General features: G+C 30.3%; 1 protein-coding gene across 1 annotated transcript in view; it reads left to right on the top strand.

Annotated features, from left to right (window-relative positions):
* Nucleotides 1-13,639, top strand: part of LOC142326579 (uncharacterized) — a 43,649-nt gene that overhangs the window by 26,557 nt on the left and 3,453 nt on the right. Inside the window, exons 7-10 of the mRNA XM_075369159.1 lie at nucleotides 4,864-5,016; nucleotides 7,273-7,398; nucleotides 10,317-10,445; nucleotides 10,869-11,003. Coding sequence (XP_075225274.1) covers nucleotides 4,864-5,016; nucleotides 7,273-7,398; nucleotides 10,317-10,445; nucleotides 10,869-11,003 — 543 coding nt within the window. The remainder of the gene's footprint in view (nucleotides 1-4,863; nucleotides 5,017-7,272; nucleotides 7,399-10,316; nucleotides 10,446-10,868; nucleotides 11,004-13,639) is intronic.

The following is a 13,639-nucleotide window of genomic DNA, read 5'->3' as shown; positions in this document are numbered from 1 at the left end:
GCCAACATAATTATGTACTCACAGCCAACTAAATTCTGATTAAATTGATGCATCAAATATGTAATATTTCAACATAAATGGAAAGATCGTGTTTTCAGAAAAAAACAGTATGGTTTCGATTTGTTACAAAGAAAATCAATTTGATCATCCGAAGAGAACTTATCTAATATATACACTTCTGTTAATGTAAATAAAGAATTTAATTTATGTTTTCATTTCTTTTATAAATTTTTACTTGTCAAAAATGTGTTTTGTAGCAATGCGATTTTAAGTTACTCACTGTATTATTCATTTTATTTTGATTGTAAATAGTTGAAATTGATCATTCTGTAAATATTTTATTGTATTCTGTTGTAAGGTCTTTGTCTTAATTTGTATGATTAAATCTCTGGTAACATTATACTGCATCTAAATTACTTTTTCACAAATTTGCATTTTTACGAGGGTTATTTTTTTTTCAAGGTCTGATCGGACACGAAATTAAAGCCACAGTGAAAATAAAAAAATATATTTGTAACAAATACTTACATAGTTACGCTATTTCTCTACATAGTTGCCACTCCGATTTAGACATTTGTCGTCAACTTTCCAATACCCTCGTCATAGAACGGAGCCGCCTGTGTTTTCAGCCATGTTTCTACGCTGATCTGCAGTTCGATGTCTGTTCCAAAATGTCCTAGCCAGTGTTTCATGTGAGCAAAGAGGTGAAAATCGGATGGAGCCAAGTCCGGGCTGTATGGTGGGTGATCAAACACTTCCCAACGAAAATGCTGCAGGAGCTTCTTTGTTACAGCTGCAGTGTGCGGCCGAGCATTGTCATGGAGAAAGACAATGCCTGATGACAACATTCCTCTCCGCTTATTCTGAATTGCCCTTCGTAGACGTTGAAGAGTCACGCAGTATGAGGCTGCAGTGATGATCAGCCACGTTTCATGAATTCCACCAAGAGAGCTCCATTCCGGTCCCAGAACACAGTAACCGTACACTTTTTGTTGGAGAAGGTTCGCTTGAAATTCTTTGGTTTACTGGGAGAATGAGAATGCATCCGCTGTTTGAATTGTTCTTTTGTTTCTTCAGTTTCGAAATGGACACATGTCTCATCCCCTGTGACAGTTTTGTTCAAAAAAATCTTCTTCATTGTGGTAGCGCTGGAGAAACGTTAGAGAGGCGTCCATTCTCATTGTTTTGTGATGGTCGGACAGCATCTTGGGAACCCATCTGGCACACAGTTTGCGGTATTGAAATCTCTCACTCACAATGGTGTAGAAAGCTGACCTTGAAATTTCAGGAAACGAATCGCTCCATTCAGAAATTGTGAATCGACGATTTTCTCGAATTGCCTCATCCACTCGCTCAACGGGATCATCGGTTGACATTCGCTTCCTGCCCTGACCGCCTGCATCATGAACATCTGTACGTCCTGCTTTAAAGTTCCTGCACCATTGTCACACTTTGCTGTCACTCATTGAGGTTTCACCATACACATTACTTATTCGTCGATAAATTTCAGCTGCATTACACCCCTCAGCCTGAAGAAATCGCATTACCACACGCACTTCACACTTGGCGGGAGATGCTATTGTTGTAGATATGTTTATGTGCTAGCTGCGTGTTCAGATTTAAACGAAGTGATGCGGCGTGACTGAAGGCCATACTAGAGTATGGCTCAAACTACTTTTTGTCTAGACGTGCATATCTGTTATATTTTTCATGAATATTACATTTAAATATCACTAAAATTACTTGTTAATAAAGATAATATCTTATTCCCATGATGTCTATTTTATGTGTATGCCTATCGCTTAATAGAGCACAACAAGAAATAACCACCAGCAGGCAGTGAATGCAAATTACACAGAATTTTAATAATTAAAAAATACGAGGGTTATTGGATTAAATGTAGATGTAGTAGAAATTAATGAGGTTCAGTGGGAAAAGGAAAACGACTTTAACCAGATTATGTTAAAATAATTAACTCAGCCTCAAATAAGGGGCAGGCAGGCAGGTGTGTTTGTTTTGTAATGAACAAGAGGTTAGGGAAGAGAGTAGACTATTTCAAAAAGCATAACGATAGAATCACTGTAATCAGGATAAAATCAAAACCCAAGCCGATAATGATTGTTAATAACTATGTGCTTGCAAGTGCCCATTATGATGATGAGGTAGAGTGTGTATACAAAGAAATTGACAAAGCATTTAAACACGTAAAAGGTGATGAAAATTTAATAATTGTTGGAGATTGGGATGCAAGAATCTGCAAATGCAAGGAAGGAAATATTGTGGGTGAATATGAGCTGGGCAAAAGAAATTAGAGTTTTTAACAAACTGGTTTGTCAAACTCTGATCTGTATTCTAGCATTAGCAGTAGAACCATTTAAAAATACATCATCATTCAATATAAACCACAATGATTCGATGCTGATCATGAATATTTTGTGAAAAATGCTAATGCTGATGAAGCAGTATTGAATGTAGTACAAGTATCTCCCACCTCAAGCACCAGAAGGTTGTATGTAACATCGCTTTCATGTTCCCAACCAAGCATGTGACATGAGCAGTCAAGGAATAGCACCAATTATACCCTTAAAATACAATATATATACACAAGAGTTATTACCACTTGATTTTGATAAAATGAATGAAATTTTGTCAACGGTTGATTAGAAAATGTGAACATCATCTTGATTTCCTAAGTAATCTTCTAATTACTGATGAATCCTGTTTTACAAGAAATGTCTGTAAATTTGAAACACACACTTCAACAAAAAAAAATTCCTTTCAGTCTGCTACAAGTCATTTCCAATGCGCTTTTTTTTATCACCAAACTTCAATGGAGATTGGTTGAAACAGAACAATAAAATGGTCACTTGTTCTTCTGATCTCATGTTACTGGACGTTTTCCTTTGGGGTTGGATGAAGTCATTAGTCTATACTGCTTGTGTTGGCATACAAGAATTGAGACATCGAATGATAGCAACTGCAGCTACTACTATTAGGAATAATAATGATTCTATTAGACATTCCTAGCTAGCATGGATTCGCTGAGCTGAAATATGGATTGAACAGAATGTTGGCCACATTGGGCAACTGCTTTGAAGAAATGTTTGATGATTTATCCAGTACAGTTTTGATATTTAATAATTTTTTTAGAAGAAGTTAAAAAGTATGTAATTTTTTTAAAATTTAATTTATTACTTTTCCATCTAGTGCTGTAGCGGTAGGAGGGAAAGTATTGTAATTGGTCCAATTTGGGCATATGTGGTTTTCACCGGATAGAAACTTTCCATATTTTCTATCATTCCTAAGTGCATGTGTGTGCTCGGTGTGTCACTCCTCATATCTCCAGAATTACTGGACCAAATTTGATTGTACTTGGTCAGATTACTTCTGTGCATGGGGCATTGATGCCATTAAATTTTCAACTTCATTATCTTGAGATTTTACCTAATTAAGGTCTTATTTTTCTTAGGTGCATTTGTTAACAATTAAAAAATAATATTTGCTAAAACCATTTTTTTCAAAATTTCACCCCTATCCCAAAAAATGCTCTAAATTAGTGTCTTAAGTGGGTATACTAGATCCATAGTACCTCCTGTCACCACAAGGAGCGTTAGTGTAGCACTGATATACAGCTAGCTATATTCATATACTCTGTAGTTAGAATTATTAAAGTAAATAAACAAAAAAATATTATATTTAAATAAAATTAAAAATATTTTAAATTAAGTTTGTGTGTGTGTGTGAATCGTGCATCATAAAAAAGGCATGTGATTTGAAACTCCTACAACTGTGTGTTAGCTTTTTTTATTCATTGTTTTTCTATTGATATGCTTTTTATTTGTTTTCATTTACATTTTGTTGTTCAAACATTGATGAAAATTGTTCTGTTTAAAATCTTATCAATTTTCTGATCCAGTTTGTGCATCTTGTTTTTTTAAAGTTCCAAAATTACTTGTGTTTAATTTTAATAGATGTTATTTATATTAATTTTCTTTCTTAGAAGTAAATTCTCTACAAAGTTAATTAACATTTTTTATTTGTTTATTTGTAAATTATAAAAATTGTATTCCAAACTAAAAAAGTTTTGGCTGTAGAGTCATGTGAGAGACTGCTGTGCAATTTGGAATCATATTTATTTACCTCAGTGAGGTTCATTAGTATAACCGTTCTTAAGTTTTACCAGTTCTTGTAATTTTTTACCTATTATTGACAATTGATCCATCTTAAAAATGAAATTCAAGCTTTATAATTAATGGAACAAAATGTACAAATTTCAATGGTAACGATTTTAATTACAGCGCTTGTCACGCTAAATCACAATGTTTACTTAATGTTAAAACAAAATGTAAATATAACAGCATTCATTGTTTCATAGGTATATAAAAAGCTCCATTCATCATCTCATCACTGCTGCTAACGTGAAATTTCTGGAAAGCTAAGATTCATACAGCTAACTGAGACTGTGATTAAACATTCGAATATAAAAAGAATTCTGTTGTGAGCTCCATGAGCTTCACTAGGCATTCTTGTAAGGATATGCATACGAGCCATATGTAGTTCACTTGGCCTCTGATTCAAAGAATTTTGTGTGCTTAAGGGCCATGTCACATGGGCTCATAGACAAAATATAATGTGAGCCCACACATTGCAGTCTGTATTTTAATGTTCGCCTGCTCTTTTCTTCTTGTCCTTTTCAGTAAGAAAGCTTGCATCAGTATCAAATATAACTTCATTCAGATCACCATAAAACATTAAACCCAGAATATTCATTAAGGAATTGCAAGAGACATGTCATTAAATCTTTTTTATATAGTTTTTTTTATTTTATTAAGATTATTTTTATTTATTTTTTTTTTTTTACAGATAATGAACGGGCCTGCAAATAATTATTTTAACAATGAAGCTCTGCCTCTTAGTAAAAATATTAAATTAGACAATGAACCAGATAATATAGGAGACATGATATGCATTTTTTTACCACATCACATGACAGGGACCAATACATCATTTGAGCATGTAAGTTTTTAATTTTTTTTTTATATTTGGCTGTCCGAGGATCATGAAGCAATATGTTGCATTCATTTCTCATATTTCTGTGTTTTCTTTCCTGATTTTCCATCAATTTTTCAGTCTTTTACTTTGTTTTTGCCTTCTCTCTTCTGACCAAATGTCGTTTCTTTCTCCTTCTCTTTGAAATCTATGAAATCTTTGGTGGTTTTCTGAACGTTGTTCTATATTCCTTGATCTCCTTCAGATATCTTCATTTCATTTGGAAATACAGAAATGCATTTAATATTACTATAAATTGAATATTATTATAAACGATCAATATAGATAACTTAAATAACTAATGTATTCACCAAAGGATAACTTGCTCTCAGAATATATACCTAAGTCTCTAATAGTAGATACCTTTTGTATTTTAGTATTATTCAGTAAATAATTATGTCAACATTTGCAAACCTTCTAAATTGAATATGAAAACAATCTTTTTAAGTTACAAGAAATACCATTTGTCGCATCATTTTTGCACAGAGGTAGAGTCAATTTGAAGTAATTGAGTATAAACTAGATTTGTAATAGATTTAAACAATTTCATATCATTTGCAAATAAAACAAAAATGTGAATACCATACAATTAATTTATAAATACTAGAAAAATTGGAGATACCAAATGTTGTTATGTTGTCATACTTCAGACCTAACATAAAATGCTTAGAGATAAAATTATCAACAGGGAATTAACACAGGAAATTCAGCTTGGTATGAAGTGCATGTATTCAAGACAACAATTTATTATTAAATCCACACACAGCAAGCTTTCTAATAAGTAATTTTATATTAACTATATCAAATGTACAATAAAAATCTTTATAAATTGCTTCAAGATAATAACCATCATTTAGTGCATCAGCAGTATCTTCCATACATGCACATAAGTTCATTCGTGTAATTTACTTTCCAAAAAACAATGTTGTTCAGAACTATAAATTACTGTATGTAAGGTCTAATTTTCATGCAAACTAACTTATCTAAGAGTTTGGCAAAAGATTGCATTTGCTGGTAGGATGATAATTATTGATATCTCAATGTCACAACTAGGAAAAACACCAGTATTTAAATAACGATTAAAGAGCTTAGTTAAAAACTGTATGAAAAAACCAGAGCATTTCTTAAATAAAAGAGGATGTATATTTTCTGGGCCCGTCAAAGAATTATCATCAAGAGGATGTATATTTTCTGGGCCCGTCAAAGAATTATCACATTGACAGTTGACCTCTTCACTATCATTCTTAGTTAAAATAATTTAACTGAAGCGATCATTACAGTTGAATGTAATTTCAGTCTAGGAAAAATCATTATTAGTGTAGACAGTCCCAAATGTTTGTGCAAAATGTTCTACAATGTCATCGCTCTCATTGACATACTATTTTCAGACCGAATATGATATTGATAAGATAAGTAGATCTATATTGTTTTTTAGCTTATAGAGCTTTTCCTTAGTAATTGTGATAATAAGTTCACTAGAGAAATGCTTCAGAAAATTAATTTTTTTCATAAGTACTTTTTGATACATATGTATCAACAGTATTAATATGTAGTTTCAATTCCTCTGCAAAAATGTCTATATCATGATCAATATTAAATCCCAGTCAGCATGGCATTTTTTCATATGCTACAAAATTCAATTTCCATGTTCCACGCAGAAGCTTTTCAAGCTTATAAAAAATGTTGTAAAAGTGAATGGTGATTTGTAAAAAATGAATAATAAATATTATTTAGAATCAAACTTATTTAGTAAATGTTGAATCTTACAAAATTAATATTTGTATAATGTAGTATGTATTTATCATATATAAGATTAAGATTCAAAATAGGTAATGTTATTTCTAAAGGTAAATGAGATTTATCACGATAAAAAATGTCACCATAATTAATATTAACACTAATGTCAATAAGATTAGTAAAACCTAAATCAAGAGAATTTCTGCAAAAGTTTAACAGCTTATTTGATTGTAAAATATTGCAATTTGTAGAAAATATTATGAGGTGAATAGGAGTATTTTTAAATTTGGATAACGTTTAGCAAAAGAAATATTTTCTAGGTTTTGCCATACAAAACCTGGCACATTAAAGCACTTAGTAGTATTGAACTATGGCTGAACTGTTAATGAATGTGGTAAGTAAATTAGAAATAACGATTTTCTCTTTGTAATAAAAATTATACAGCGTATTTATTTTGTAGCATTCATTTTCTGTTTTGTGTTACAGCAAAAAGATTTAGTGCAACTGAAAGAGGAACCGCTTGATATTAATGGTGATGTACCAAAAGATCCTTTAGCAATTGAAGAGACCGACTTTTTTAAATCAGAAGATTTAAAAGTTGAAAATGAAGAGGTAAGAATGTGTTAGATTTTTCATACAGTGGAAACCAATTATCCAGATGGACCTTTGCAAATCTGGATAATTTAAAAAGGTTTTATCATATATTTTGGACTAATCATTCTAATGTTTAATGGTTAACACACAAAATAAAAACAACAAACTAAAGAGAAAAAATATGTATTTCAATAAAATTAAAAAGTAATTTGGAACATGCATACAATACAGAATCAAACTAGAAATTTGCTTTTATAATTGGTTTAATTCAGACGTGTGTTTTTGTTAAATTAATTGCCAAAAAGTCAGTTAAAAAACTCAGTAAAATAAAGATTGCTAAAAAGTTCCTGTTGAATTAAAGATTTATTTGGAAAGTATTTCAATTTTTTCTAATAATGTATTGGTTTTTTTTTTAATTCCTTTGCATTTAAGTAATCCAGATAGTAGTAGGAAATCTGGAAAATTTGCATTATTGTGCATGTTAATATGTAAATTTTGTATTACATACAGTTCATTTCTTAACTCATACAGAGTGCATGATGAAGTTCTCATGCAATTTTCATAACCTATTCTACTCATGAAAATAATTGAAAAAAAATCATATAAACATATGTCCTAAAATGCTTCATTTGCGAAATACGGCTAGTGAAATATTTCACTCAGATTTCAGCTACCATGGTGAAATGAGGTCATACTGAAATTTTAGAACATTAATTAAGGGATAGAATTAGTGATTTCTTTTGAAATCATCTGAAAAATCAAATAAAATCGGTTCTAGAATTGTATCTTCAGTAGCTTTTGAGAAATCTACAGTGAAAATCAATAAATTCTGGTAAAAAAAAACTTTTTTTTATGTTTGACATACAATAACTTTGTTAAATAGTTAGTTAACACAAAAAAAACTTAGAAACAAAACTTGTAGAGAATTTAATTCTAAAAAACATGATGTAAGATAACTTATACATGCTTCCCACAGGCAGGAAATGTCAGGAAATATAAAATTAGTCAGGAATACTCAAGAAAAATATCAGGAAAAAATTTCAGAGAATTGGATTTTTGTTACCAAATTAAGATTGTGTTAATTATCTATTGATCATTAACACAATCTTAATTTTATTTAAATTTAAATTTAATTTTTAGTTATGCCAAAATATATTTGATATACTTTCCTGGCATTGGGAAGTGGTGATCCCATCGCCCAGCACATTGCAACTACATGCTTCAAGCAACCATTAACATGTTCTGTTCTCTTACTTTCATACCCCAATTATCCTTTATATTAAAGGTGGAATATTCCAAATTGCAGTTAATTTTTTCACCAGTGAAATTTTAACAAAAAGTTATTGAAAAATTTATATGTTGTTTTCTTGAATTTCTCCCAAACCACCCTGAAATTTTTTTGTGTTTTGGTTATTAATTGCTTATAAATTTTATCTTAAAAGACTATTTAATCAACAGTGGTTAGATATAAACTTACACCTAGAATTCAGTCGGTTGAGAAGAGGTAGACATATGTATCATGCTTTCTGCAATGTGTGTAAAAAACATCTTCGGACTGGGCAATATGGGCCAAAAGGCATTGTCTTCGCACAATAAAGAAAAGCAGCATAATGAAATAATTAAGATAAGGAATTCCAGCCTTCACTGAAAACATTTTTATCTCCCAGTGGTACTTCAACTCTGTGGACTAAAACTTTGATCAACTGTTGTGAGAACAGTGGTCGTGATACATCTGTGTGTCCTTTGCCTGGATCTTCTGATCAGAGTTACAGCATTTCAGCAGCAAATTATATATTTGAATCTTAGATTTCATATACACAAAATGACAACAAAGTTACTTTTTTTTCTTAAAAAGACTATGTTTGTTTCTAAGGCCTAGATTATGTGGGTTCTCAATGTTGTACAAAATAAGTTATCCTTAAATTCATGTGAAGATATTTGTGCATCTTTTAAAATTGTATTTCCTGATATTTGTACAGCATCAAAATTTTAGCTTGGAGCTACTAAATACTCTTATGTCATTAATTGGCACCAAACTGATTGCATTCTGCAAATAGGTACACATTCGTGCATCGATCTGTCGTGTTCAGCATTCTTACTGTCGTAAACTGCATGTTTCCAAAAACATTTTTGGAAGCGATCACAGACTGGTTGTTATCTTGGTTGATAGTAAGGATTTGCCTCAGATGGGTGGTTGGGTAAGCAGACTGGATCGGATACAAAGATACAATTAGCCATTTCAGTTGAAGTGGTGATGCGATCTACCAACTTTCCAATTTTGCACACCTGATATTTGACAGTGCAAGTGAATATAATAGCAGGTGCCTTGACTTTCCAGATGGTAGAAGAACAGAAATTGGTGGAACAAAGAATGCAGAAGTGCATGACAATAATTATTGATATCTGAATGTCACCACCAATAAATAACTATTATTTGGAATCAAACTTTCTTTTAGTAAATCCTGAATCTTACAAAATTAATATTTTTATTGTCTGGCATGTATTTATCCGATGTAAGAGTAGAATTCAAAATCTTAGGTAATGTTATCTCTAAAGGTAAATGATATTTATCGTGATAAAAAATTTCATCATAAGCAATATTAACACTAATGTCAGTAAGATTAAATCAAGAGAATTACCGCGACAGTGTAACAGCTTATTTGATTGTAAAAGATAACAATTTGTAGAAAAATTTGAGGTGAATAGCATTATTTTTAAATTTGGATAACATTAAGCAAAAGAAACATTTTCTAGGTTTTCCTATACAAAACCTGACACATTAGTCACCTAATAATAGTAATAATTTAACTATGGCTGGCACTGTTAATATATGTGGTAAATGAATTGGAAATACAATTTATCTTTGTAACATAAATTATCCAAAAATCATAAACATAATTACTTTGTAGCATTCATTTTTTGTTTTTGTGTTGCAGCAAAAAGATTTAGTACAACTTAAAGAGGAACCGCTTGATGTTATTAATGATGATATTCCAAAAGATCCTTTAGCAATTGAAGAGACCAATTTAGTTAAATCAGAAAATTTAAAAGTTGAAAATGACGAGGTAAGGGTTTAGATTTTTCATACAGTGGAACCCAATTATCCAGATGGACCTTTGCAAGGCAAAATCTGGATAATTTAGAAAGGTTTTATCATATATATTGGCCTAATCATTCTATTTTTTAATGGGTAACATTCTAAGTAAAAAAAAAATAAAATATTTCAGTAAATTTAAAAAGAAACGTACATATTACAAACATACACATTACATAATTAAAAAGAACATACATACATAAATAAATGTAGAATCAAACTAGAATAGAATAGGTTTTGAAAGTTCCAGCAGAATCGTGCGTGTGCGCAATTGCATGCATGTTTCTATTATTAATTTATTTTGTGATGTGTGATTTTTATATAATGGTATTATTAAGTTTATCAGAATAAAAAAAAAAATTATTAACTGTATATAATTTTCACATTTTTCAAGGAATCTGAGATCTCATTGAATAATGAAGTTTCAACACCGTTTAATTTTAATATGAAAACGAATGAACTTCAAATAAATGATAAGCATTTACACACGGTGAACACAGAAGAACAGATCAGATTTGATCCAGGTCATGTAAGTGATTAAGACATTTTTTTTTTAATTCTATTTAGTTCTGTTTAATTAATTCATACTTAACTAAGGTGTGTGAATAATAAATGGTCAATGTGTGAGAGCAAAAGTGTTGTTTTGAAACTTCAGTGATAACTAAAATGTGTGCATTTTTATCTTCATCGAATTAACATTTTAATAAGCTTTGGGTGATTTGTTGTTAATTGCATTTGGTTATTGTATTTGAATATTTATTAAAAATTTGTTAAGCAATTTAAAACAGACCCCGATACATACTAAACATCTTTAGTTAGTGACAGAGACTCTAAGTCTCAGTTAGTGACAGAGACTCTAAGTCTCTGTCACTAACTGAAATGTTTGGATGATTTCCAATTTGTGAAACCAAGCTTCAGTCTCCATTAACACGTCCGTTCAGTGCTAATGGGGTATCAAGAAACCGATCAATGTGGCTCTTTTTTTTTAAATTCACTTCTTTCAGACCTTTATCAATGCTAATATTGGTTTTTTTAAATTTAGTAATGCTTTTTTGGCCAGAAAATGACAAAATATTTAAGACACCGTAGTGAAGTTGCCCGCCACAGAATACAGACCTAACATCATCCTTTCTTCTGTTATATAGTCTGCTATTATTTGTAAATAATATTTATTGCATTGAAATAATTTATATTCTTTATCAAAATAATAGGCCTGTTTATTAAATATAAATTATTGTTATATTTTCATTTGTTTTATTCATACTGCACAATTTACAGTAATAAAAGCATATTAGATATGAATTTTATAGACAAAACTGAGTGTAAATTGTTATACTGGGTGAGATGTAAATTAAAAACACAAACATCAGAATTGATTGTTATTAATTTTATTATAATCAAACAGTATTAATATTTTATCAAATGCAATTATAATACAGTACAGTACTGAAAAAACAGTTCAAAGGAATAACATAAACAGTAGTAAATATAATACAATACTAAAATGGAAATAATAACAATAAGAAATTTTAATTAAATGTATACTAGCCAATTAGGCTAGTTTACATATAGTAGATTTCAAATAAGGAGATTTCAAAACAAAAAGCTGATTGCGAAGGACACAACGAACAATAACATTGGGATTCTCTGTGGTTTTCTATCAGATTCATTCTTTTTTATTTTCTGTGGAATATGAATTTGGGTCTTGCCAATCCCTCTAAAACTGCTGTTTCTGGCTTTATTTTCTGTTGGTTAATGTAAATTAATTTTTCATTAAAACGTCCCAAAATTTTAACAATGTCATTTTCTTGTTAGGCCTATATGTTTTATACAGTAGATATGCGTTATTCATAATCATATGAATAGCAACTTTTGCATACCATCATAAAGTTTTTCTTTCCAGGGACTAGTAAGCCACGAGTTGATCTGCTTGATCAATTCTGTCCATACTTTGTTATATTTTGCGATAGCCTTGGGCTTAGCTTTTTGTTTTCCAGATCTGATTTTGACTGTTGTTATTTGTGTACTGTGTTGAAAAGAAATCATTATTATCTGGCATTGTCGAACCACTTAAATACACAGATAGCTTTTTTGGTGTAACCTTGCTCAGTTTTTCTCCTTGAAATTTTTTTATTAATATGAACTGGATTTCCTTTACGGTTTGGTTTCAGGGTCCCCGTTATTTAAAGTTTTCTTCCCAACAATTCATCAGAGGTACACTATTATAAAAATTATTCGTTTATACACTGTGCCCTACATCTAAATAATCCTGGAGCAGGTGTTTTACTCTACCTTTTCTACATGGCCCTTATCACCTGTTATCTTTGATACCTGAATTCATTAGGAAATTAAACACTTCTTCTGATTACAAGATTTTTTCTTGTGCGGTAATGGACAGGTTTCTTTTATTTATTCCTGAAGGGCCTGGGAGCTCAGAATTGTCATCATATTTCTAAAAAAAGAAGTTGAAATAATCAGGAATGTTAACAAGGAAATAATCTTATATATTTTTATAAGAAATGATTACAAAAAATGATATAAATGATTTTATAAAAAAAAGCATTTTATGAATTGAAAGAAAAATATGTAAAAGTGATAAATCAATTAACATAAATTATTTTCAGGAATATTTTCAAAGAAATTGAAATCATGTACATGCTTATGTGATATAAAAATAAGAACTATTCTCATTATATGACAGATTTTTTAAATTTAATTTTTTATTAGTTTCAAAACAGTGTATATGTGATTATGTGGAGTTATGTATTAAAATTGTTTAGTATTAATACTAAAATAAACATTAAAAAAATACAATCAGGAGATGAACTTACCCTTTTTGATGTTATTGCTGGGGTGATTTTCAATGAAGAGCTTATTATATTCAATATTCCTATGTTCTACTTATATTAAATTCTAATAGAAAAAAATTAAAAAAGTAAAATAAAGTATTTTATTTAATTTTTCTAATAAAAATGGTTAGAAAATTTAAAGATTTGTAAAAAACCTTATTTAAGAAAGGAATTGTAAACTAAGCCGTGAATACGCAAGTCAAACCTTCCTTGAGGTAATAATGAATTAATTGTTGCTGATAAGTATTGGTGTTTGTTCAGCCCTGTAGCTGAACCCATGATGATGTCAGTGAGAACGTCTCGCTGACGTTCCAAG

This window comes from Lycorma delicatula, chromosome 6 (assembly GCF_047948215.1).
Source record: "Lycorma delicatula isolate Av1 chromosome 6, ASM4794821v1, whole genome shotgun sequence".
In the NCBI taxonomy this organism is placed as follows: Eukaryota; Metazoa; Arthropoda; class Insecta; order Hemiptera; family Fulgoridae; genus Lycorma; species Lycorma delicatula.
Note: the sequence above shows the minus strand (reverse complement) of the source record. Positions and strands in the feature narration are given on the sequence as shown.